Source organism: Diachasma alloeum, unplaced genomic scaffold, assembly GCF_001412515.2.
Source record: "Diachasma alloeum isolate Michigan unplaced genomic scaffold, Dall2.0 Dall_scaffold_00558, whole genome shotgun sequence".
Taxonomy (NCBI): Eukaryota; Metazoa; Arthropoda; class Insecta; order Hymenoptera; family Braconidae; genus Diachasma; species Diachasma alloeum.
In genome coordinates, this window is record NW_021680690.1 from 301,892 (window position 1) to 329,176 (window position 27,285).

Sequence of the window (27,285 nt, forward strand, 5' to 3'; positions counted from 1 at the left end):
GATGAAGAATTGAAAAAACAAATGAAAAGGATTTTTTTTCTAATTTTTTTTAATCTTTTCAAAAAATTATTTTAATACTTTGAATAATTTTTTTATTTCAAAAGATGAAGAATTAAAAAAAATGGATTCATCTTCGAATGTTTGAATTAAAATGGAAAAATGTATGAATATTTATCGAAGAATATTGAACCTTCGTTGATTTAAACTTTTTCATTTATAAAAAAAAAATGAAAAAACATGAATTAATTTTCATTAAAATGCTCATTAAACTTTCAATTAATGCAGCAATTATTGATTGGATAATTATAAAAAATATTGAATCTTCGTTAATTTCAATTTTTTTATTTACTTTTACAAAAAAAAAATAACAAAGTTCTCTTATAGATGAATTTTCGATCTACTTACACTGGATACTGCATGTCATTGGGCCCGACGCAATCAGCCGAATCCGTCATAGCATCTCCCCACACGTATTTGAGTCCAACTCCACTGCCCGCGCATTTTCGCGGCTTTTCACTGGCAAATCCGCTTGAGCTGATCAGTAATACTATCGCGACACTCAAGTGTCTCCGCGTCTGGAATTAATTTTCATTCTCTTATTTCTCATCTCCTCTAATATTACTTTTTTAATAATTTATGCTTGATTCTGATTGAATTACTCATCAATTTATTTTCCGAGCCGAATTGATACGATTTTTACAGTTAATCACGACGCAATACTAGCATTCAAGTTTTTGTTGAACACAAAATCAAGAAGAGTAATGCCCGCGAGGGGATTTGAACCCGCAACCTTCAGATTACCACAGCAGCTTCCGGGGATTCCCCGCGATGAAATACAATTCGGAACAGGCATTTCAATTTGATGGATGTCAAACCCGAAGAATAGTCTGTCCTCATTCCAAATTCACAATTCAAAGAGGAAAATGTGCAGTTTAATAATGCCTCCATCGTCCCAACAGTCTTTTTTGAAATCCGCAAAAACAACTAACATTGAAGTTATAAAAATAACGGTCCGATGACTGAGTTCCTGCCACCCTCAAAATCATCTCGCGCAGTTTCTGCCACCCCTTTGGACCCAGTTTATGCCAGTTTACGAATCGAATGTGACAGGTCAAATATTCGTGGTGTAGAAAATTCTTTTAAAAAATCATAGGAGAAGTTGAGGTTTATCGAGCAGAATAGTGAGGATTCTTTTCCACACCAGGGGATGTACGTTCATTCATTGGGGAGTTGAGTTACAGAAAGAACCTCCACAGGGAAGCGGTTAGATAAGTGACAGAAACTACAGTGGCACTAACAGCTCCACCGTAAAATACCAGGGGACCACTCACTGCCATCCCATATTTGCCATTAAATAAATTTTCCTGATAATTCTTTTTAGTCTTGTGAACGAATTGAGGTGACTCCCTACAAGTCCGCATATTCTCTCATGTATTTACAACTCGCACATGGGAAATAGAGGGGAAAACAGTGTGCGTCCACTCCTAACTCTCGACCCAAGAATCACTCGTGGAAGTGTTAGCAGTTGGGCCAGTACTTTTGACAATTCAATGCCAAATATTTCTCGTGGATTGACAGACGAAATAAGAATCACTAATCACTAAAAAATAAAGCTTCGGCGTGAAGATATTTCGTTAATTTGAATAAATTTCAGTCTGTTCTCAACAAAATTCTCATTTCACTGAGATGAATTCAATGATGAATAATTCTCGTGGATTTCCAGACGGAATGAGAATCACTAATCATTAAAAAATAAAGCTTTGGCGTGAAGATATTTCGTTAATTTGAATGAATTTTAGTCATTTATGTGCGTGAATGAGAATCATTGATCATGAAAAAATTAAGCTCCTGCGGACTGATAAACAATCGACATTAATATTCTCGCAGAGGCATTAAAATCGCAGAAAGTGGGTCCCTGGCACAAACCGGGTTCGCAGCGGTATTCAAACGCTCTTTCATGGGCAGTATTTCATGAAGTGAAAATAGAGAATATTTCAGATATCATTTCATCGATCTCCCCTGCCCGGATACTTCAATGAACGCCTGGGCATCGTGAGAGGTAATATGGAGACATTTATTCTCCATTAAAAATCTGTTCAAATTTTTTTTATGTTGGAATATTAAGAGTCGAGGGTTAATCTAATCTACAACAGCTTGCAATCAGGCGCGAAAAGGACGGCCGAGACATTCGTCCCGATTAAACATTCATATTCAAGTGATCACGCTTTTAAGGGGAATGTAACGGAGTCGAGTGTATGATTTATCCATCTTATTTCCGCTTGCGGAGATAAATGACGCGTGGATTGCTTCGTTATTCGATTGATCTCATGTGATTCTGGAATCAATGATTATTTTTAGTTCATAGTGAACCTGAACTTGACGATTAAAATTATATCAATGAATTTTGAATCAAAGAAATTCTGTCTGAAATTAATAATTTGTTTATTCCTATTATTTACATTATTTTTAGTATTTATTTTCAACTTGAATTGAAAAATTATTGAGATTTTTTTCTGGGGAAACACAAAGTCTTCATTTCCATATTTATTACAAATCAGTGAGCAAGATGGAAATGTTAATTAAAAATAGTACACGCAGAAAAAAAATCATAAAAAAACCCAGTGCATTCTATAGAAATTCCTCAACCTGAATTTTCCAATTTTTTTCCATTCTTTTTTCATCTCTATTCATTAACAAAATCAACCAAAAAAATCAGAAAAATTTGAGTTAAAAATTTCTGTAGAAAATATCAATAAAGAAACTTGTATAGAAAAATATAATTCTACTGATTTTTTGAATAAAAAAAATGATTGAGATTTTTTTCTTGTGAAAAACAAAATCTTCATTTCCATATTTATTACAAATAGTTGAGTAAGATGGAAATGTTAATTGAAAATAGTATTCACACGTAGAAAAAAAAATCATAAAAAACCTAGTGCATTCTATAGAAATTCCTCAACCTGAATTTTCTAATTTTTTTCCATTCTTTTTTCATCTCTATTCATTAACAAAATCAACCAAAAAAATCAAAAAAATTTGAGTTAAAAATTTCTATAGAAAATATCAATAAATAAACTTGTATAGAAAAATATAATTCTACAGATTTTTTTAATAAAAAAAATGATTGAGATTTTTTTCTTGTGAAAAACAAAATCTTCATTTCCATATTTATTACAAATAGTTGAGTAAGATGGAAATGTTAATTGAAAATAGTATTCACACGCAGAAAAAAAAATCATAAAAAACCTAGTGCATTCTATAGAAATTCCTCAACCTGAATTTTCCAATTTTTTTCCATTCTTTTTTCATCTTTATTCATTAACAAAATCAAACAAAAAAATCAGAACATTTTGAGTTAAAAAAATTCTATAGAAAATATCAAAAAAGAAACTTGTATAGAAAAATATAATTTTACTGATTTTTTGAATAAAAAAGATGATTGAGATTTTTTTCTTGGGAAAAACAAAGTCTTCATTTCCATATTTATTGCAAATAGTGGAGTAAGATGGAAATGTTAAATCTTTTTTCATCAACAAAATCAACCAAAAAAATCAGACAAATTTGAGTTTAAAAAATTCTATAGAAAATATCAAAAAAGAAACTAGTATAGAAAAATATAATTCTACTGATTTTTTCTGCAGATTATTTCCCTCTCAACATTTGCACCGAAAAATCGCGCATCGATAGAATCGGCCAAAAATTAATAGAAAGTTTAATAGAAATCCGTTAGAATCCACAATTTTTTTTTATTAAACATTTTTCTGCGTGTCATCAATCCCGAAATAATTTCCCGCTCTCCACCCCCCGATTTCCCTCGATCGTTGCATCTTCGATTACAACAGTATTATCTTGTCCTTGATGAATCAATCCCCCTGATCTTGTAGCACGTGGATAATGCCCGCTTAAGTGAAACGACTAACGGTACGACCTTAGGAGCGTCATGATGACTCGGAACGGGTCACCGGTTGTTCTTCAAATGCTAACGGGATTGTCTCGAAATGTTGAAAAATCGTTTTATATCTTTTCCCTTGAAAATTGAAGTGAATCCTCCGCCGGGAGTAGACGGTTCGGCGCGGCCAAAAATTCGACTCCACTTCGACGATTATCGATGGATCCCTGGGGAAGGGGTAACAATAGACCTTCACAGCCGGCTAGAATTTATTTCTTTTGAACGATCGACTTCAGACCGATTTCTTTCACTCCCCCTCGCATTGCTGGCATTCCGGAGGGATTCTGCCGGTCTGCGCGTTCATCGTGCAACTCTTATTTTTATTTAAAATGCAAATTGAAATTTATTTCAGGTCAAATTGACGATTTACTAAAAATTTAAATTGAAAATAAAATCAATTCGATCGCATGAATTTCGATTTTTCCCCAAAATTTTGACAGAAAAACCCAGCGAAATCGTTAGAAAATTCTATGGGATTTCTGTTGAACTTTCTATTAGTTTTTGGCGAAAAAACTGTGACGTTTTTCGCACCTCTGCGCGACGGTCCGAGAATACGCAGCCCTCGGCGACTAAATCTTGTAACGAAAAGTTGCGCCAATACGTTTTCTCTCAAAACGCACAAAAATTGAAATTCTAAATCCACAGAATCAAGCAATGAAGGAACAAGTGCCGACAGCTCAGTTCCAAATTGCCGCTCAGAAAAATTATTTTGAAATAACTGGGTTCTAAATTCGAATATTCGGTTCTATTGAAATTTTCAATGGAAAATATTCAATAGAAAAAGTCAATAGAATTCGATTTTTCTGTATAACTTATTTTTTGCAGATATTTTTCTCCAACTGTCCAAGTTTTCTTCATTCTATTTTTCTCTTCTCCTCATCAAGAAAATCAGCCAAAAAAATTGGGAAATTTGAGCGGAGGAAATTTTATCGAAAATATCTCAATAAGTTCTATAGAAAGTTCAATAGAAATCCAACAGATTTTTCTACCGAATTCGCTAGGTTTTTCTATCAAATTTTTTCACCGGTAATATTACGACAATTTCATTTTTTTCTATTAAAAATTCAGAAAGAGAAAAAAATGATTTCTCCGCGAAAACTTTACTGATTGACGTTGAAAAAAAATTTTTTTTAAGCTAAACTATTTTACACTGAATAAAAATAAAAACCTCACTCACCGTTAATGATATCATTTCAAACTCCTCGAAAATTCAAATGATTAAATAAAATAGACTTAATAATAACGAGTAATTGATTTTATCGGAGGGATTGCCGATTGAACACATGAAACACTGAGGGATTATGAAGTGATTTTCGGTGAATACCGAAGGTAGAGTCACGAAATGCCGTTCATGTCACTACGCGGTATCTCGTATTTTTGCCCGAGGTCGAGCACCTCCGTCCGTGCAGGTGGATGCTCAGTGGTTGACTGTAAGTAAGAGGGCTCCTTTGCTTGTTTGTGGCCAGTTGTGTCCGCCCAAGCGGTCTAAAAACCAGGAATGAGCCAGGGGGAGGCAGACGAGGATGGATATATGGTCTTTCTTCTGTTGCTTGTGGGTGAGATTTGATTTTGTGCGTGAGGGCACCGGAAGCCGAAGGAAGAAGTCACATTGGGAGATGATTGGGGTTTTCTTCATTCCGGAGTTTCGAACATGATGAGGAACAACAATAGTTGATTAACATTTTGGGAATAATTATATTCCGCTGGCTGTGATGGATGAAGAAATTTTTAATCTAGTCTGCACGATTTAAAAGGTTTTTTTTTCAGGTGAGGGTCAAATGACCCTTAAGGTCGCCTGGGTTGAGGGTCAAATGACCCTTTCTGATCACTTTTTTTATTAGTTGGACCATTAAAACTATTTGACCCTCAACTTTTGATGTTTCTAAGCATTTTTTGACCCTCAAAATAATTTGGCCCTCAACTCCAAACGTCCTGAAGGATCGTTTGACCCTCAACTAAAATTGAGGGTCAAATGACCCTTTCTGGTCACTCTAGTTCAACCAGTCGGGCCCTTAAGACTATTTGACCCTCAATCTTGAATGTTTTTAAGGGCTTTTTGACCCTCAACTCAAAACGTCGTTAAGGGTCGTTTAACCCTCAAAACCTTTTAACGCTCAACTAAAGTTGAGGGTCAAATTGGCTCAAGGGTCAAACGGCCGTTGAAGACGTGTGGGGTTGAGGGTCAAATGGCCCTTTCTGATCGCTCTACTCCAACGCGTTCGACCTTTAAGACCCCAACCCTGAACGCTTTTAAGGGCTTCTTGACCCTCAACTCCAAACATCCTTAAGGGTCGTTTGCCCTTTAAAACCATTTGAGATTCAACTAAATTGGAGGGTCAATTGTCTCAAGGGCAAACAGCTTTTGAAGGTCAAATGACCCTTTCTGTTCACTAGTAACTAGTTCGACCCTTAAAACCATTTGACCCTCAAACCTATCTTTAAGGCTTTTTTGACCTTCAAAACCCCTTGACCTTCAATTCCAAACGTCAAGGGTCGTTTGACCCTCAAACTTCATAATTTCGAATACCTAATTTTTTTGTTCAATGACCCTTCCTGAACCATTTGACCCTCCATTGAAAAAAATAAGGTACCCCACAGGTAAATAAATTATGTCCACAATCAATTAATTTGCATTTTTTTTCTCATTTATTTCATTTTTTACTTCAAATATGTAAATTATTTCTGTAGTCACATGTGATTACGCATACGAGTTGCTCTTTCAAGCATAAAAAGAACTCCGATAGTCATTAATTACCTACACACCAAGTTACCGAATAACTTGAATAAACTCCTGATATAACTAATAAAAAAAATAGATCGTAAAAACTAGAATGTTCTCCACACTGCACCTCACTGTCTCTACGTGGAATAGTGAATAAATTTTATGTGTCAAAATGTGATTCGAAATACGTCGACTTATTGGTAGCTTTGACATCCAAAGAGTTATCGCGAATGGGGATTTTAAACAGCCATTAAAACGTACGTAACAGGGATAATTGAGAGGCTATTAATCGTCAAATTTAATTGAATTGACGGATACGTCAATCTGTCCGCCTCGGTATGCACCGCGTTTTTTTTTCGTTTTCTCGTGTCTGAAGGATTTTCCCTTTGTGTACTTCAGGTCAAGATTCGCCTTTTCTCCCCACGAGCCACGTGCGCCTCTCTGTAAATTAATTATTAACATTTAATAATTGCATCGATCAATTTTAAGTACATTTATTTCATCATATTGTTAATTGAAATTATTCTAGGTAATTTCTTCTTGAAGAGAACTAATTTCCAACGATAAATTTCTCTCGACATTTTATTCTGAATGCATTTATCTAAAAAACGAGTCCTTTTAGGACAAAATGTCATAAGACATTTTTTGTAGAGAATAAAATTTCCCGCAAAAAATGCTCAGTAACATTTCCTCATAAACCCACTCATTATCTTGATAAATAATCATTCAACAAGATGGTAAAAATCCACTTGCCCGCAAAAACATCGAATTTGTTATTTACTTCGCTGCATTTATCTCGAAAACGAGTGTTTTGACAAAAAAATGTCATAAAACATTTTTTGTAGAGAATAAAATTTCCAACAAAAAACATTTCACGAAATTTTTTCCTAAACCCACTCATTACCAAGATAAATCAACCTCCCTGCATTCTAAAAAATTTCTTCAACAGAATAATCCCCCTCCTTACTTCAATCATCGAAAGTTATCTTCTTATTCTGCGCAGGTGAAGCACTGTGTCCTCCAAACGACTTCCTCTCCTGTCCCCCGAACGAGTTCTTTCCGAAATTTCCTCTGTCATCCCCGAAGGATCGTCTGTCCCCACCGAAACCCCCTCGCCCCCTGCCCCCACGATCGCCCCCTCGACCTCGATCCCCAAATCCTCCCCTGCCCCTGCCACCCCCTCTGTCACCAAATCCACCCCTGCCCCCACGATCACCAAATCCACCCCTTCCCCTCCCCCCACGATCGCCAAATCCTCCCCTTCCCCTGCCACCACGTTCTCCATCCCTACCCCCTCTGAATCCAAATCCTCCCCTCGACCCCCTGAATCCACCCCGCCCTCCCCTATCCCCTCCATGCTTCTTGAAACCCTCACCCTCCTCCTCACCCTCCACCTGGAACAGAGAAACAACAGGTCAGGCGCAACAAATCTCCAATTCCTCCAGGGAATTGAATTTTTTTTTTTCAATTTTTGTTGGAATTGATTTTTTTCAATTCTTGTTTTGAAGGTTCAGCACAAGCATTCATCGTCATCTTCGCTGCAAGTGAGGACGATCAATTCCTAGAATTTTTTTTCGAATGACAAAACATTAATTTTCTATTCCAGTTGTGTCAAGGAGCGAGTGACCTGCTGTTTCCCCTGGACAAAGAGAATTATTCAATTACCTTAGCCTCGAAGGAATTATTAGCTAGCTCTGATGGCACCGCTATCTCGTCGTCCTTAACACGTCTGAATGGTGTATTTTTCTGGGACTGAGGGATAATTTTTTTTTATTAACGAAGAGGCAGATGAATGCTTGGCTATTATTGCTTTTAACATTTAGAAAAGCGATTGTAAGTTTATTAATTTGTGGGGGAAGTGGTGAAATGGCTTAATTTTTCATCATTTTGATGATCTTCGTCTCTTCTTTCTGCTTTTTTTTGTCCTGTGGTTTTTTAAATTTAAATACTATTTTTATTATTCATTTCGTCCCCAATTATTTTAGTTGAGTTATTATTTTTTTCAGGGGCTTTTATTTTTTATTTTTCAGGGGAGATTTTCCCCTAAATCGACTACTTTTGAAGATAAATTAATTAATAAAGCTTTGAATTTCAAAGTTTTACAAAAAAATTAAGCGTTTAGTTTTTTAAAATAATTGCATAATTAATTAATTCATAATTAATTAATCGATTCCAAGAGAAAATGACAAAATCTTGTTTTGTAAAAAATTATTTTTCTAAAAAAACAAAAATATTCCACTTTTTTATTTCGTGGTTTTCAAATCAACTACTTATTCAGATGAATCAATTGATAAAATTTTAAATATTTGAATTAAAAAAAAAAATGAATTTGTTAATTTTTTTTAAACCCTTTCTAAATGAACTCACCCTAAAATACTGTCTAGTTTAACTAATTAATGAATAATTATTGAGATAACCAACTCCAGCAGAAAATGCGAAACCCTTCCTTCAGCAGAAAACATTATTAGAGGAAAAAAAAAAAAAAAAAAAAAATCCCCAAAAACCGTCGAAACCGTCATTTCACGACTCCCCACCTCATCCAAATTTCACCTCCCCCATTTTGCCCCCCAATAATCCCCCTCAACCTACCTTATCCCCATTCATCCCTCCTTTCACAAAATTACTGTAATCATTCTTCTTGAATTTATTCTGTGGGGTCTCGTCGCTCTCCTCCCGTTTCCTCTTCTCCCCAGGTGCCGGTTTCTTCTTGACAGATGTCTGCTGAGGCTCCTCATCACTATCAGACTCCTCGCTCTCCTCCTTCTTCTTCGCAGGGGTCTTCTTCGGAGGGGTCTCCTCCTCCTCCGAGGATTCCTCGCTCTCCTCCTTCTTCGTCTTCTTGGCAGGCGGAGGTTTCACCGCAGCCTTGGGCTTCTCCTCCTCAGACTCCTCACTGGAGTCATCACTCGACTCCTCTTTCTTCACCGCCTTCTTCACACTCTTCACCGGGGGCTTCGCCTCCTCCTCAGAATCAGAATCACTGGAGTCTGATTCCTCCTTCTTGGCTGGTGCCTTCTTGGGTGATACTGGCTTCTTCGCAGGCTCATCGTCAGAATCATCATCACTGGACTCGTCACTCTTCTCCTTAGCTGGGGGTTTAGCTGCAGCTTTAGCAGGTGTTTTCACAGCTACTGCCTTCTTCGGTGGCTCCTCCTCAGAGTCACTGCTGTCACTGCTCTCCGCCTTCTTTGCAGCCTTGACAGGCGCCTTCACAGGTGTCTTGACTGGCTTCTCGTCCTCGGAGGAGTCCTCTTCTGAATCAGACGAGTCCTCCTTCTTCACTGGAACCTTTGCCTTCCCAGTTGATACCTTTGGGGCGTTCTTGACGACTGCCTCTTCCTCCGAGGAGCTGTCATCAGACGACTCCTCAGCAGCTGGCTTCTTCGCCTGGGGCTTTAGTGGAGTTTTAGCCACAGCTTTCGTCTTCGAGTCCTCTTCAGAGTCTGACGAGTCACTCGAGGACTCTTGTTTCTTCGCTGGGACTTTGGCAGCTGTTGGCTTTGCTGGGGACGAGTTGATGGGCTTCGGGTCCTCTTCCTCAGAGGAACTGTCAGAGGAGTCCTTGGGGGCTGGCTTGGCTGGCTTAGCTGCAGGTTTGGCTGCAGCTTTTGCTGCTGGTTTTGATGGCTTTGACTCTTCCTCGGAGGAGCTGTCCTCTGAGGAGTCTGACTCCTTCTTCGCTGGCTTTGCTGGTGTTTTCACTGGCGACTGGGGCTTCTTGGGGACCACCTTCGCAGCTGGCTTCGCCTCCTCGGAGTCTGATGAGTCGGAGTCTGAGGAGGAGGCTGGCTTCTTCTGGGCCTTTGTCGTACCGTTTAGCTGGGGCTTAGCCGGCGCCTCGTCTTCGCTCGAGGAACTCGAGTCAGAGTCGTTGGGCTTCGACGTGGGCTTTATTGTGAGTTTCTTCTGGGAGGTCTTCTGGTAGTGCTTCAGCACGTCCAGGATACCTGGGGAACCCTTCGGCAGGGCCAGCTGAAAGGAAAGTTCAAGTTTTTAGATATTTTTCATCGATTCAACAGCATTTAAACGAAGAATTTGGGTTTTGTGGAGGGTTTCTGTCGAAAATAGTTGGTTTTGGAAGAAAATGACGGGGGAATTTTTTGTAGAGAATTTAATTCTCAAGGAGAAACGTATTGGGACATTTTTCCCTATTTCCGATCGTTATAGAGATAATTTAACATTACTAAATGGCTTAAAAGTGGGGGAGAACGAAACAGTCGAATTCGTCATTCACTTTAATGCATTTATTCAAGGAACGAGTGGGTTTAGGAGAAAATGTCACGAGAATTTCTTTGCAGAGAATTAAATTTCCAACAAAAAACGTTCAATGACTTTTTCCTCTAAAACCACTCATTGCCAAGATAATTGAGCAGTTGAAAAAAATTTGAAAATTGACTGGATCACAAAAAAAGTCGAATTTTTCATTTAAATTGATACATTTATCTCGAAAACGGTCGAATTTACGGAAAAATTTCGTAGGACACTTTTTTCAGAGAATTAAATTTCCAACAAAAAACGTTCAATAACATTTTCGCTAAAACTACTCATTTCCAAGATAATTGCACATTTGAAAAAAGTTGAAAATTGACTGCATCACAAAAAAACGAATTTTTCATTTAAATTGATGTATTTATCTCGAAAACGGGTGGATTTACGGAAAAATTTCGTAGGACACTTTTTTCAGAGAATTAAATTTGCAACAAAAGATCCCTCCACACCCTTCCCCCTAAAACCCCCCATTCCCAACATAATTCAACATTTAACATCTTAGGCTTCGTTTTAACGTCGAAAAACATGTCCCTGATTTCCAAAATCAAATCAAAGTCCCCGAGACCTTCAAAATGACCCCTCGACCCTTATTTTTGTTGGAATGAGGGCCTCAAACTAATGTTTTTGTTGGTTATGTGGCCACGTTTTCGTTTCGGCGAACATCAGTCTCATTTTAAAAAAATGTCAAGAATTATCGTCAGCTCGAGGGGTTTCAACGTCTGAAAATTGTGGAGAATCTTTTGGGCGAGGATTCGAACCCGACGGTTTGAACGGAATATCCTATCGATTCCTCTTCGAAATAATGATGGCGTCCACGTGGTAGTGCACGCTTCAACCGGGATTCAGCATTTCGGAGTGAAACTCGAGGGATCGTCCGGGGATTGATTGATTATCTGAATGTACTCACTGCATTCGTCTTCTTCTGGAACACTTTGGCGAGACTCGCATCCTTTTTCAGGAGATAATCGTAAACAAGCGCGGAGACAGCTATTTCCTCGGTTGATGCCATGGTGGACGCGGGCAAAGGAACACGAAATACTCCGCGTGTTTGGAGCACGTTCGGACAGGAGCGATAGTTCATTCGGTCAACAATAGGGGGATCGTTAGTTCTCATGAAGCGTCTGAGCAAAACGCGCCAACATTTGACCTTTCTAGTGCCAATGTTTCGATTTTTATTCCGCGTTTTTTTTTATTAAATGAGAGGTTTTTCATGAAAATTATTTGCATTGGAATAAAAAGTTTTTTTTCTAACGAAAAATCTTTTTTGGAATTAAAAAGGTGAGAATTCAGGGGAATGAAAAAAAGAGAATTCTTCACTTACTTTGATGCATTTATCTGGAGAACGAGCGGTTTTAGGGGAAAATGTCGTAAAAAACTTTTTGTAGAGAATAAAATTTACAAGAAAAAATTTTTATTCCATTTTATCATAAAACCACGCGTTATCACGATAATTCGACATTTAAGAAGATATTAAAAACCTCCTTAACTCAAAAAAATCGAATTCGTTATTCATTTTAGGACATTTATCTCAATAACCCGTAGTTTTGGGGGAAAATATCATATGAAACTTTTTGTAGAGAATAAAATTTCCAACAAAACCTTTTTATGACATTTTCTCATAAAACCTCGCATTATCAAGATAATTCGGCATTTGATAAAATGTTAAAAATCTCCTGGACCCCAAAAAATCGAATTCGTTATTCATTTGGAGACATTTATCTCAAAAATCAGTAATTTTAGGGGAAAATGCCATAAGAAATTTTCTGTAGGAAATAAAATTTCCAACAAAAAATATTTTATCACATTTTCTCATGCAACCACTCGTTACCAAGATAATTCAACATTTAACAAGATCGTAATTTTTCGTTTTTTTTTCATCCTTCATTAATTGTTTCCAAATTAAAAAAAGGGAAAGGGAGTAATAAAATTATCTACAAGCGAAAGTGTGTTCGTTTAATGATAAGAGATAGAAATTAATTACAAAATTCCTCAGCCGCACTGTATTCCTAAAATACATAATTTTTTAATGAAATCGTCACCCTCAGGTCGCCCTCTTCCTGATAACTGGAATGGGAACGCCCATGAGTTCGCAGAGATGATTTCGCTTAGGTCTGGTCGTCTCCACAGGCTGTTCCCAGTCGGTTTCATTGAGCTCGGTCAGGATGTTCGATAGATTCTCCTCGGGGAGGTCCATGTCCTCCCCGTAGAGAGTGAAGGCTTCGTATATTCGAGTTGCTGTCACTTTTCTGATGCACTGGAACTTGTTGCAGAGGAGAATACTCAGTTGAGTGAATGCCTGCTTGCCTACAGATCCTCTGACCTGAAGATGAAAGTGAAATGAGGATTAAAGGGAGATCAACCCGTATTTTAAGCACCAGAAGTAGAATAAAAAAAAAAATTGCATTTTTTCAAGTAAAAAAAATCGAATTCGTCATTTATTCTAATGCATTTACCTCAAAAACGAGGGATTTCAGGCAAAAACGTTATAAGACATTTTTTGTGGAGAACAAAATTTAGAACAAAAAATGTTTCATCACATTTTCTCATAAAATTACTCATAACCAACATAATTAAGCATCAAATAAGAGGTTAAAAATCTTGACTCCAAAAAAATCAAATTCGTTTTTCATTATAATATATTTATTTCAAAAACTAGTGGTTTTAGTCGAAAATGTGATAAGAAATGTTTTGTGGAGAACAAAATTTCGAACAAAGAATGTTTTATCACTTAATCTCCTCAAATTACTCATTACCAACACAATTCAACATTTACCAAGATGTTAGAACTGCACTGGACCAAAAAAGATTGAATCCCTCATGAAAATTGAAAAATCAAAACAAAAAATTAAGCGACAAAATGAATCAACTACTCAATTCGTCAATTACTTTGTCTAAAGGCATATTAAAAATCCACTCAAAGAATCCCCTCACCTGCAGCAACTGCGAGAACACCTTGATGCTGGCAGTAATATGTTTGACATTGCTCATGCACTTGAGCTCCCTCTTCAGGAGTCCCAGCATCCTCTCGGGCAGCGGGCTCTCCGGGTCATCCAAAACGACCTGAACACACCCAGAGCTCAGGAGTCTATCCAAAAACGCGAGAATGGCTGTGACCATCCTCTCCTGCCTGTGGCTCTCCTCAAAAATATCCAGGATCCTCCCCACGAGTTCCTCGAGCCTGTTCCCATCCAGCCCATTCAAATACGTGAACAACGAGACGCTGGAGTACTTGACAAGACTCTCGCTGAGGCCCCCGACGCTGAAGATGATGCCCCTGAGGAGGTGCTCCACGTACTCCGGGAATCCCAGCATCCTGATGAACCTGGGGAACGTGTGCGACTCGGTCTTCCAGTCGATGTCGTCCCTGCACTCGTCGTTGGGGAAGATCTCCCTCAGCTCCTGGTGGTGAGGAATGTTGGGCAGTCTGGGCTCTCGGTAGAGGAGGCCACAGAAGACCATTCCAGCTTGGACCCTCGTCCTGTCGATCCTCTCCACCGCCTGCTGGGCGATCCCCCCGACGATCTCCGTCATCATCTCTTCGTTCAATATCTCCGAGACGTTAGCCTCGGCCTATGCAAGTGATGAAATATGACGGTAATTTAGTAGCGAAGCGATAAACCGGGTTTTTTAAAATTTTTATTTATTTATTAACCTACAGTGGACCGGTGGTTCCGAGTTCAAAACCCGGCCGGTTAGAATGGTGAGATCAAACCATTTAAAGTCTTGATCATCATCGCAGAACACCCTCACCAGATCGAAACGATGTAAAATAACGAAGAAAAAAAAAAAAAAAGCCTACAGTGGGTCATTTACATTCACTTAAGATGTACGAAAGTTATAAAGGAAGATACCATTTAACCATTTGAAGTCTTGATCATCATCGCAGAACACCCTCACCAGATCGAAACGATGTAAAATAACGATTAAAAAAAAAAACCGACAGTGGGTCATTTACATTCACTTAAGATGGACGAAAGTTATAAAGGAAGATACCATTTAACCATTTGAAGTCTTGATCATCATCGCAGCGTACCCTAACCAGGTCGAAACGATGTAAAATAACGATTAAAAAAAAAAAACCGACAGTGGGTCATTTACATTCACTTAAGATGTACGAAAGTTATAAAGGAAGATACCATTTAACCATTTAAAGTCTTGATCATCATCGCAGGACACCCTCACCAGATCGAAACGATGTACAATAACGATTAAAAAAAAAAACCGACAGTGGGTCATTTACATTCACTTAAGATGGACGAAAGTTATAAAGGAAGATACCATTTAACCATTTAAAGTCTTGATCATCATCGCAGGACACCCTCACCAGATCGAAACGATGTACAATAACGATTAAAAAAAAAAACCGACAGTGGGTCATTTACATTCACTTAAGATGGACGAAAGTTATAAAGGAAGATACCATTTAACCATTTAAAGTCTTGATCATCATCGCAGGACACCCTCACCAGATCGAAACGATGTACAATAACGATTAAAAAAAAAAACCGACAGTGGGTCATTTACATTCACTTAAGGTGTACGAAAGTTATAAAGGAAGATACCATTTAACCATTTAAAGTCTTGATCATCATCGCAGCATACCCTAACCAGGTCGAAACGATGTAAAATAACGATTTAAAAAAAAAAACCGACAGTGGGTCATTTACATTCACTTAAGATGTACGATAGTTATAAAGGAAGATACCATTTAACCATTTAAAGTCTTGATCATCATCGCAGCATACCCTAACCAGGTCGAAACGATGTAAAATAACGATTTAAAAAAAAAAAAAACCTACAGTGGGTCATTTACATTCACTTAAGATGTACGAAAGTTATAAAGGAAGATACCATTTAACCATTTAAAGTCTTGATCATCATCGCAGGACACCCTCACCAGATCGAAACGATGTAAAATAACGATTTAAAAAAAAAAAAAACCTACAGTGGGTCATTTACATTCACTTAAGATGTACGAAAGTTATAAAGGAAGATACCATTTAACCATTTAAAGTCTTGATCATCATCGCAGGACACCCTCACCAGATCGAAACGATGTAAAATAACGATTTAAAAAAAAAAAAAACCTACAGTGGGTCATTTACATTCACTTAAGATGTACGAAAGTTATAAAGGAAGATACCATTTAACCATTTAAAGTCTTGATCATCATCGCAGGACACCCTCACCAGATCGAAACGATGTAAAATAACGATTTAAAAAAAAAAAAAACCTACAGTGGGTCATTTACATTCACTTAAGATGTACGAAAGTTATAAAGGAAGATACCATTTAACCATTTAAAGTCTTGATCATCATCGCAGGACACCCTCACCAGATCGAAACGATGTAAAATAACGATTTAAAAAAAAAAAAAACCTACAGTGGGTCATTTACATTCACTTAAGATGTACGAAAGTTATAAAGGAAGATACCATTTAACCATTTAAAGTCTTGATCATCATCGCAGGACACCCTCACCAGATCGAAACGATGTAAAATAACGATTTAAAAAAAAAAAAAACCTACAGTGGGTCATTTACATTCACTTAAGATGTACGAAAGTTATAAAGGAAGATACCATTTAACCATTTAAAGTCTTGATCATCATCGCAGGACACCCTCACCAGATCGAAACGATGTAAAATAACGATTTAAAAAAAAAAAAAACCTACAGTGGGTCATTTACATTCACTTAAGATGTACGAAAGTTATAAAGGAAGATACCATTTAACCATTTAAAGTCTTGATCATCATCGCAGGACACCCTCACCAGATCGAAACGATGTAAAATAACGATTTAAAAAAAAAAAAAACCTACAGTGGGTCATTTACATTCACTTAAGATGTACGAAAGTTATAAAGGAAGATACCATTTAACCATTTAAAGTCTTGATCATCATCGCAGGACACCCTCACCAGATCGAAACGATGTAAAATAACGATTTAAAAAAAAAAAAAACCTACAGTGGGTCATTTACATTCACTTAAGATGTACGAAAGTTATAAAGGAAGATACCATTTAACCATTTAAAGTCTTGATCATCATCGCAGGACACCCTCACCAGATCGAAACGATGTAAAATAACGATTTAAAAAAAAAAAAAACCTACAGTGGGTCATTTACATTCACTTAAGATGTACGAAAGTTATAAAGGAAGATACCATTTAACCATTTAAAGTCTTGATCATCATCGCAGGACACCCTCACCAGATCGAAACGATGTAAAATAACGATTTAAAAAAAAAAAAAACCTACAGTGGGTCATTTACATTCACTTAAGATGTACGAAAGTTATAAAGGAAGATACCATTTAACCATTTAAAGTCTTGATCATCATCGCAGGACACCCTCACCAGATCGAAACGATGTAAAATAACGATTTAAAAAAAAAAAAAACCTACAGTGGGTCATTTACATTCACTTAAGATGTACGAAAGTTATAAAGGAAGATACCATTTAACCATTTAAAGTCTTGATCATCATCGCAGGACACCCTCACCAGATCGAAACGATGTAAAATAACGATTTAAAAAAAAAAAAAACCTACAGTGGGTCATTTACATTCACTTAAGATGTACGAAAGTTATAAAGGAAGATACCATTTAACCATTTAAAGTCTTGATCATCATCGCAGGACACCCTCACCAGATCGAAACGATGTAAAATAACGATTTAAAAAAAAAAAAAACCTACAGTGGGTCATTTACATTCACTTAAGATGTACGAAAGTTATAAAGGAAGATACCATTTAACCATTTAAAGTCTTGATCATCATCGCAGGACACCCTCACCAGATCGAAACGATGTAAAATAACGATTTAAAAAAAAAAAAAACCTACAGTGGGTCATTTACATTCACTTAAGATGTACGAAAGTTATAAAGGAAGATACCATTTAACCATTTAAAGTCTTGATCATCATCGCAGGACACCCTCACCAGATCGAAACGATGTAAAATAACGATTTAAAAAAAAAAAAAACCTACAGTGGGTCATTTACATTCACTTAAGATGTACGAAAGTTATAAAGGAAGATACCATTTAACCATTTAAAGTCTTGATCATCATCGCAGGACACCCTCACCAGATCGAAACGATGTAAAATAACGATTTAAAAAAAAAAAAAACCTACAGTGGGTCATTTACATTCACTTAAGATGTACGAAAGTTATAAAGGAAGATACCATTTAACCATTTAAAGTCTTGATCATCATCGCAGGACACCCTCACCAGATCGAAACGATGTAAAATAACGATTTAAAAAAAAAAAAAACCTACAGTGGGTCATTTACATTCACTTAAGATGTACGAAAGTTATAAAGGAAGATACCATTTAACCATTTAAAGTCTTGATCATCATCGCAGGACACCCTCACCAGATCGAAACGATGTAAAATAACGATTTAAAAAAAAAAAAAACCTACAGTGGGTCATTTACATTCACTTAAGATGTACGAAAGTTATAAAGGAAGATACCATTTAACCATTTAAAGTCTTGATCATCATCGCAGGACACCCTCACCAGATCGAAACGATGTAAAATAACGATTTAAAAAAAAAAAAAACCTACAGTGGGTCATTTACATTCACTTAAGATGTACGAAAGTTATAAAGGAAGATACCATTTAACCATTTAAAGTCTTGATCATCATCGCAGGACACCCTCACCAGATCGAAACGATGTAAAATAACGATTTAAAAAAAAAAAAAACCTACAGTGGGTCATTTACATTCACTTAAGATGTACGAAAGTTATAAAGGAAGATACCATTTAACCATTTAAAGTCTTGATCATCATCGCAGGACACCCTCACCAGATCGAAACGATGTAAAATAACGATTTAAAAAAAAAAAAAACCTACAGTGGGTCATTTACATTCACTTAAGATGTACGAAAGTTATAAAGGAAGATACCATTTAACCATTTAAAGTCTTGATCATCATCGCAGGACACCCTCACCAGATCGAAACGATGTAAAATAACGATTTAAAAAAAAAAAAAACCTACAGTGGGTCATTTACATTCACTTAAGATGTACGAAAGTTATAAAGGAAGATACCATTTAACCATTTAAAGTCTTGATCATCATCGCAGGACACCCTCACCAGATCGAAACGATGTAAAATAACGATTTAAAAAAAAAAAAAACCTACAGTGGGTCATTTACATTCACTTAAGATGTACGAAAGTTATAAAGGAAGATACCATTTAACCATTTAAAGTCTTGATCATCATCGCAGGACACCCTCACCAGATCGAAACGATGTAAAATAACGATTTAAAAAAAAAAAAAACCTACAGTGGGTCATTTACATTCACTTAAGATGTACGAAAGTTATAAAGGAAGATACCATTTAACCATTTAAAGTCTTGATCATCATCGCAGGACACCCTCACCAGATCGAAACGATGTAAAATAACGATTTAAAAAAAAAAAAAACCTACAGTGGGTCATTTACATTCACTTAAGATGTACGAAAGTTATAAAGGAAGATACCATTTAACCATTTAAAGTCTTGATCATCATCGCAGGACACCCTCACCAGATCGAAACGATGTAAAATAACGATTTAAAAAAAAAAAAAACCTACAGTGGGTCATTTACATTCACTTAAGATGTACGAAAGTTATAAAGGAAGATACCATTTAACCATTTAAAGTCTTGATCATCATCGCAGGACACCCTCACCAGATCGAAACGATGTAAAATAACGATTTAAAAAAAAAAAAAACCTACAGTGGGTCATTTACATTCACTTAAGATGTACGAAAGTTATAAAGGAAGATACCATTTAACCATTTAAAGTCTTGATCATCATCGCAGGACACCCTCACCAGATCGAAACGATGTAAAATAACGATTTAAAAAAAAAAAAAACCTACAGTGGGTCATTTACATTCACTTAAGATGTACGAAAGTTATAAAGGAAGATACCATTTAACCATTTAAAGTCTTGATCATCATCGCAGGACACCCTCACCAGATCGAAACGATGTAAAATAACGATTTAAAAAAAAAAAAAACCTACAGTGGGTCATTTACATTCACTTAAGATGTACGAAAGTTATAAAGGAAGATACCATTTAACCATTTAAAGTCTTGATCATCATCGCAGGACACCCTCACCAGATCGAAACGATGTAAAATAACGATTTAAAAAAAAAAAAAACCTACAGTGGGTCATTTACATTCACTTAAGATGTACGAAAGTTATAAAGGAAGATACCATTTAACCATTTAAAGTCTTGATCATCATCGCAGGACACCCTCACCAGATCGAAACGATGTAAAATAACGATTTAAAAAAAAAAAAAACCTACAGTGGGTCATTTACATTCACTTAAGATGTACGAAAGTTATAAAGGAAGATACCATTTAACCATTTAAAGTCTTGATCATCATCGCAGGACACCCTCACCAGATCGAAACGATGTAAAATAACGATTTAAAAAAAAAAAAAACCTACAGTGGGTCATTTACATTCACTTAAGATGTACGAAAGTTATAAAGGAAGATACCATTTAACCATTTAAAGTCTTGATCATCATCGCAGGACACCCTCACCAGATCGAAACGATGTAAAATAACGATTTAAAAAAAAAAAAAACCTACAGTGGGTCATTTACATTCACTTAAGATGTACGAAAGTTATAAAGGAAGATACCATTTAACCATTTAAAGTCTTGATCATCATCGCAGGACACCCTCACCAGATCGAAACGATGTAAAATAACGATTTAAAAAAAAAAAAAACCTACAGTGGGTCATTTACATTCACTTAAGATGTACGAAAGTTATAAAGGAAGATACCATTTAACCATTTAAAGTCTTGATCATCATCGCAGGACACCCTCACCAGATCGAAACGATGTAAAATAACGATTTAAAAAAAAAAAAAACCTACAGTGGGTCATTTACATTCACTTAAGATGTACGAAAGTTATAAAGGAAGATACCATTTAACCATTTAAAGTCTTGATCATCATCGCAGGACACCCTCACCAGATCGAAACGATGTAAAATAACGATAAAAAAAAAAAAAAAAAACCTACAGTGGGTCATTTACATTCACTTAAGATGTACGAAAGTTATAAAGGAAGATACCATTTAACCATTTAAAGTCTTGATCATCATCGCAGGACACCCTCACCAGATCGAAACGATGTAAAATAACGATAAAAAAAAAAAAAAAACCTACAGTGGGTCATTTACATTCACTTAAGATGTACGAAAGTTATAAAGGAAGATACCATTTAACCATTTAAAGTCTTGATCATCATCGCAGGACACCCTCACCAGATCGAAACGATGTAAAATAACGATTTAAAAAAAAAAAAAACCTACAGTGGGTCATTTACATTCACTTAAGATGTACGAAAGTTATAAAGGAAGATACCATTTAACCATTTAAAGTCTTGATCATCATCGCAGTGTACCCTCACCAGATCGAAACGATGTAAAATAACGATTTAAAAAAAAAAAAACCTACAGTGGGTCATTTACATTCACTTAAGATGTACGAAAGTTATAAAGGAAGATACCATTTAACCATTTAAAGTCTTGATCATCATCGCAGGACACCCTCACCAGATCGAAACGATGTAAAATAACGATTTAAAAAAAAAAAAACCTACAGTGGGTCATTTACATTCACTTAAGATGTACGAAAGTTATAAAGGAAGATACCATTTAACCATTTAAAGTCTTGATCATCATCGCAGTGTACCCTCACCAGATCGAAACGATGTAAAATAACGATTTAAAAAAAAAAAAACCTACAGTGGGTCATTTACATTCACTTAAGATGTACGAAAGTTATAAAGGAAGATACCATTTAACCATTTAAAGTCTTGATCATCATCGCAGCGTACCCTAACCAGGTCAAAAGGATGTAAAATAACGATTAAAAAAAAAAAAAAAAACTAGAATAACGTTAAATGACGTACCTGTGCCACAAGATTGGTCAGGACATGAAGCCCGGACATGGCCGCCTCCCTGACCCAGGCCCCGATGTCCCCGCGGCTGTCAATCGTGTACTCCTTCAGCGCCAGAAGATAGCACCCGAACATCTGAGGAACGAACGCCCTCCAGATGTCGACTTCCCTGACCCCCAACGTCTGCATGGCCATCGTCAACGACTGCAGGGCCTTCTTCCTGCTCTCGGCCCACTTGGACGTCTCCTCCGTGATCCTCGAGCAGAGAATGAGCGAGGACACAATGTCCTCGAACCTCTCCTTGAGGAGGAACGTCGGGCAGTAGCCGAGGGCCTCAGCGAACCCAATCCTCACGGTCTGATGGCTGGACCTGAGATTCTCCAAGTACCGCCTGACGACGGCATCCCTGTCCTCCCTCCGCTCGTCGTCTGAGTAGTACTCCCTGAACAGATGAGTGTGCGCCTCAGCGGACTTGAGCCTGACCCCAGCGACCTCGTGGCAGAGGCACTCCTCCAGGAGCCTCTGCCAGTCCCCGACGACCTCACTCCCATGAACCGGAAAATGCACCTGTGAACACTTGTTGATTAACGTCGCACAGGCCTGCTTCATCAGCTCGCCCCCAAGTCCCCTGAACTGCCCCCTCGCCCTGAACGTGCCGACGATCTTCTTGATCTCCTCGACCTCAGGGACTCCGATGATCGTTTCAATGCTCTCGTTGAAGTGCTGGTGGAGGGCCTCCAGGATCTCGGCGATGGCGAGGATCGAGCCGTGACGAACGTTCAAGTCGACTGACCCCAGGTTATCGATGAGGGTCGGCAGGACAGTCTCCACCATGTAGTAGACGTCCCTGAAGGTCAAATTCCCCAGGGCCTTGGCCGACAGCTCCCTGATGGCCGTGTCCCAGTGGCCGATCTTCCTCTGGACCAAGTGATCGATAATGGGGACTGTGTACTCCTTGTACTGGGCGATGTGAACGCTTATCTTGAGGTAGGCATTGCTCCTGACGCCGACCTCGAAGTAGTCGGCGACTGTCAGGATGTCGATGCCATAGGGAAAGTTCCCCTGGCGTCCGACATTCTCCTGGAATGCAGCGGAGCCAGCCCTCCGGCAGTTGATCTCCCTGTCGAAGCAGGTGACGATGAGGAGGGTAGAGGCTATCTGCTGGACGTGGGGCTGAAAGACGTGGGGCTCGAAGGCCCGGGCGAAGGACCAGCAGACGTAGCACGCGGCGTCCCGGATGATGCGACCGATCGATCCGTACGCCCGCGGCTCGTCGAACACGAGGGCCCTCAGCACCACTGGGATAACGTCCGGCAGACGGTGCGGCAGGAGGAGACCCCTCCGCCCCAACTCCGCAAGGGCGAGACAGCCCCCGTGCCACGCGGTGTCCTGCTCCCTTCCCGAGAACAGGTTCAGGACGAAGCCGACGACTTCGTCCCCCAGGTCCACCGGGAGGCGAGACGTTATCCGGGCTATTCCCTTAGCTGCCGACCACCTGATGGTGATGACCTTGTCCCTCAGCCCCTGAATCAGGTGCTCGATTATCTCCTCGGTGACGGGTGGCACGTCCTCCTCATCGCTGTCATTGGGGACCTCCTCGACGGTGGCCTTGGCCGCCTCCACAGGGATTTTGCTCGAGTTCTGAAGGAGACTGATCGTCTGCCCCGTCTTCTTGTACCTCCAGGCCGCCAATTTCGGCCGCAGCAGGATCAGTCCGATCCTCTGGATGACCTTCATCTCGTACCGGCAGACGAGGTCGCCCGATTTCCCGAGCTCCAGTCTCGTTATGCTATCGAAGATGGTCTGGCAGTGGGGCTTGATGTCCTCCCGTGCCGAATGCTTGAGGATTGAGGCGAGAACGGCCAGGGGCCCGTGGGTCGTCGGCTCCTCCCCCAGGGACTTCAGACACCACATGATCATCTCCTCGAGGTGTAGGCTCTTCACGTCGGACCGGGTCAGGAAGTTGGAGATGAGGAAGACTGCGGCTTTGGGACAGGCGCCCGAGACCACGCAGTACTGCTTGCAGAGGTTCAAGATCCTCCCCAGGATCGTCCGGGAGGGCTCGACATTCTCCGAGGTCTCCAGGCGCGACAGGGGAAAGGGGATCTTCGAGATGATCGACAGCCAGATGAGGAGGACGTAGCGAGTCTCCCAGGTCTCCAGGTCCCTCGGGTCCTGCTTCTCCAGGAGTCGCAGCACTGGCAGGAGGTCCATCACCTCGTGGGGGAGGTACGTCACTATCTTCTTGTAGCCCTTGACGTTCATCAGGAGGAACATGTACTTGAAGGTGTTGTGTTTCGTGGGCTCGGGGACCTCGTCGTTCTTCACGAGCTCCAGCATCGGCCTCAGGATGTCGTCCAGGAAGGGGTCCAGGAGGTGCGGCTGCTCCTGGTAGAGCGACAGGATGAACTTGAAGCGGTCTCGGTTGGACTCGATCGTCACCGCTGACGCCGACCGGGAGTTCAGGGTGTCGACGAGCTTCTTCACTTCCTCGATCTCCTCGAAGGCGTTGAAGCCGCAGCCGATGCTCTCCGCATCCGGACCCTCGTTCAGGACCATTTTTCGGGGGTTAGGGGGATCCTTCGGGGGCGCAGGAGCCACTCGGGGGCATTACCCGGGGGAGGGCTTCGCGATCTCGAGGATTTACGGGTGGAGATGGGCTTTTTCGGTTATTTGGGGTTACACGGACACTTTTGACAGATTTTGCTCCATTGGGTTGCGACGCACATGTACGGGTGGGGATTGCTGGGGTTTGGGTGGACGAGAGTGGGGAGGACCACTCGAATCGCATTCGACTGGAAATTATATTGGATTTCTATTGAAAATTCTATTAGTTTTTGGCCGGTGTCAGGTCTGGATGAGAAGAGGTGGCATTCAGGGGATCGTAAATGAAGATTTGACTGGTAATTATTATGGAGGATAAAAGTTATTGTCGGAGATGCGTGGCACTAGTCTGCCATGTTGGTTTAAAAGGCCGGTGAGGTCGGTAGAGTAGAAAGTACATTGAGGGGAATTGGGACCGCTATTTACCGATGGTGGCGTGGTGATCGCCCTCATAACATGGACGACCGATGGTTTACTCGTTCAAACTTGTTCAAACCCTCACATTGTAGCTGACAGTAGTAGTTCCTCTTCGACTCATTCATGTCTGCATTGATTTTAATTGTTGCACTCGAAGTTCTGATGGTGTCATATTTTAGAAAAACTTGAGGATTTGCAAAGTAATTGATTGAAGTATCAACGATAAACCATCGGACGGCCATTTTTTTTAGACATCGCAGCGATTATAGCGGTTCCAATTGGAAACGCTGAGGTCTCACATAAAGAAAGTAAAGATGTGTTTATCATAAACAACTTATATTTATTCAGTTCCGTCACTTAGTAATTAGTTATTAATATAAAACTTGGAACGCCACAGCTGTGGTGGGTTAGATGAGACGTGGTAATAATAATAATGAGTGAATATAATGGAATGTAGATTTGCTATTCCGATCGTGGAATTAGTATCTGCTTGCGTCGTTGGCGCTGTTGGCGAGCTCCGTCGGTAACGCCGGAATCTGATTGAGGCACAACCGTCACAACGCTAAATATCAAAACGCCCACCTATGAATGGCGGATATTGGGCTGCACACAGACAGAATTCAACCCAATTTGGGCTTGTTCAGCGTGTATATGGGAAACCTAAAATCGTCCATATTGGTGAAAACGAGCGCCGCCATCGGTAATTAGCGGTCCCAATATCAAATCTTAGAATTGTTTTCTCCTACAATTAATAATTTCTATCTATCAAATTACTTTATCGACTCGATTATCGCATTGTTGAGTCAATGAAGTAGTGAATAAAAATATTCTAATAGAATAAGTTGTACAGAAAGATGAAATTCTAATGATTCTTCCAATGTGACTGGTTCTGGAAAAAAACTCAAATTTGAAAAAGTCAGTAATTATCCATATTTTGCTATGAACCATTTTTTTCAAATTCATCTGTTTGCAGCATGAAAATGACAACAAAAATTGCATACAACTAAAAAATATTTGAAAACTGTTCATTTCTTCGCTAATTTCTAGGCATGTGCACATGACCCCTGAATGGCAAATTACATGTTGTTCCCCTGTTCATCATAATTCTTATAAAAATTTATTTCAAGATTTCACATTATTAATTCCACCTGCGAAACAAATAAATATTCACTTAAAACCCTAGGACATTAACTAATTCGACGACATCCACCCACTGCAGAGAAGCTATCAATCAGCAAATGGTCCATTGCTTCCTCATTATGTTCAGTATATCACAATTAAATTAATTAAGGATAGTAGTAGCCCGGGCTCTGCTGGTGGAGATTCTCGAATCCCTATTGGGGAGGTCCGCCCATCATCCCCATGGAGGGCATTCCCTGCATACCGTAGGGCCCCTGGGGTGGGCCCTGGCCCCCAGCCATGGGCGAGTGCATCTGCATTGCTGGACTCTGGATCTGCTGGGTGGGAGTGACTTGTCCGGCTGCTGGTGAGGCCACCACCTGGGGCATCACCGGGGGCTCGGAGGGAAGGGTCAAGTTCGCCATGAGGTCCCTGACTGCGGGGAATAGGGAGCACTCGGGGTAGTTCACCCCTGGATACTCGACGAATCTCTTCAGCTGCATTGAGGCTGCTGCTGTCGATGAGGATGGGGAGTCACGTCTCTCTGCTAGTTGAGTCAGGTTCGTCTGGATGTCGTAGACGAGAGGGAGCGCCAGGGACAGGGGCTCACCCTGGTAAGGCACTCCGACTCTTGTCAATTGGATCTGAAGCAGTGAAATGAGAATTTTTTTATGAGCAGACTGAAATCTATTCAAATTAACGAAGTACCTTCATGCCGAGGCTTTATTTTTTAATGATTAGTGATTCTTATTTCGTCTGTCAATCCACGAGAAATATTTGGCATTGAATTGTCAAAAGTACTGGCCCAACTGCTAACACTTCCACGAGTGATTCTTGGGTCGAGCGTTAGGAGTGGACGCACACTGTTTTCCCCTCTATTTCCCATGTGCGAGTTGTAAATACATGAGAGAATATGCGGACTTGTAGGGAGTCACCTCAATTCGTTCACAAGACTAAAAAGAATTATCAGGAAAATTTATTTAATGGCAAATATGGGATGGCAGTGAGTGGTCCCCTGGTATTTTACGGTGGAGCTGTTAGTGCCACTGTAGTTTCTGTCACTTATCTAACCGCTTCCCTGTGGAGGTTCTTTCTGTAACTCAACTCCCCAATGAATGAACGTACATCCCCTGGTGTGGAAAAGAATCCTCACTATTCTGCTCGATAAACCTCAACTTCTCCTATGATTTTTTAAAAGAATTTTCTACACCACGAATATTTGACCTGTCAAATTCGATTCGTAAACTGGCATAAACTGGGTCCAAA

General features: G+C 39.4%; 3 protein-coding genes across 5 annotated transcripts in view; all 3 read right to left on the reverse strand.

Annotated features, from left to right (window-relative positions):
• Nucleotides 1–6,572: 6,572 nt before the first annotated feature.
• Nucleotides 6,573–11,992, reverse strand: LOC107043286 (nucleolar protein dao-5). 2 transcript variants are annotated; one of them, XM_015264711.1, is made up of 4 exons: nucleotides 11,848–11,992; nucleotides 9,261–10,643; nucleotides 8,337–8,423; nucleotides 6,573–7,112 (listed from the first exon to the last, which is right to left on the reverse strand). In XM_015264711.1, the coding sequence occupies exons 1-4, from the start codon at nucleotides 11,947–11,949 to the stop codon at nucleotides 6,957–6,959; spliced, it is 1,728 nt and encodes a 575-aa protein (XP_015120197.1). In that variant the 5' UTR covers nucleotides 11,950–11,992; the 3' UTR covers nucleotides 6,573–6,956. The 2 variants fall into 2 exon arrangements, 1 of the variants encoding a protein (XP_015120197.1); XR_001461227.1 differs by lacking the exons at nucleotides 8,337–8,423; nucleotides 9,261–10,643; nucleotides 11,848–11,992 and adding an exon at nucleotides 7,639–7,773 and having other exon boundaries at nucleotides 7,024–7,112.
• An 888-nt stretch (nucleotides 11,993–12,880) lies between these two features.
• On the reverse strand, nucleotides 12,881–24,838 carry LOC107043287 (tubulin-specific chaperone D). The gene is made up of 3 exons (XM_015264713.1): nucleotides 21,892–24,838; nucleotides 13,872–14,510; nucleotides 12,881–13,260 (listed from the first exon to the last, which is right to left on the reverse strand). The coding sequence occupies exons 1-3, from the start codon at nucleotides 24,436–24,438 to the stop codon at nucleotides 12,982–12,984; spliced, it is 3,465 nt and encodes a 1,154-aa protein (XP_015120199.1). The 5' UTR covers nucleotides 24,439–24,838; the 3' UTR covers nucleotides 12,881–12,981.
• Nucleotides 24,839–25,806: 968 nt separating this feature from the next.
• LOC107043366 (mediator of RNA polymerase II transcription subunit 14) overlaps nucleotides 25,807–27,285 on the reverse strand; it is an 11,650-nt gene continuing 10,171 nt past the window's right edge. For both annotated transcript variants that reach the window (XM_015264855.1, XM_015264854.1), the window contains exon 7: nucleotides 25,807–26,663. In XM_015264855.1, the coding sequence (XP_015120341.1) occupies nucleotides 26,235–26,663 (429 nt within the window). In that variant the 3' untranslated portion in view covers nucleotides 25,807–26,234. The remainder of the gene's footprint in view (nucleotides 26,664–27,285) is intronic.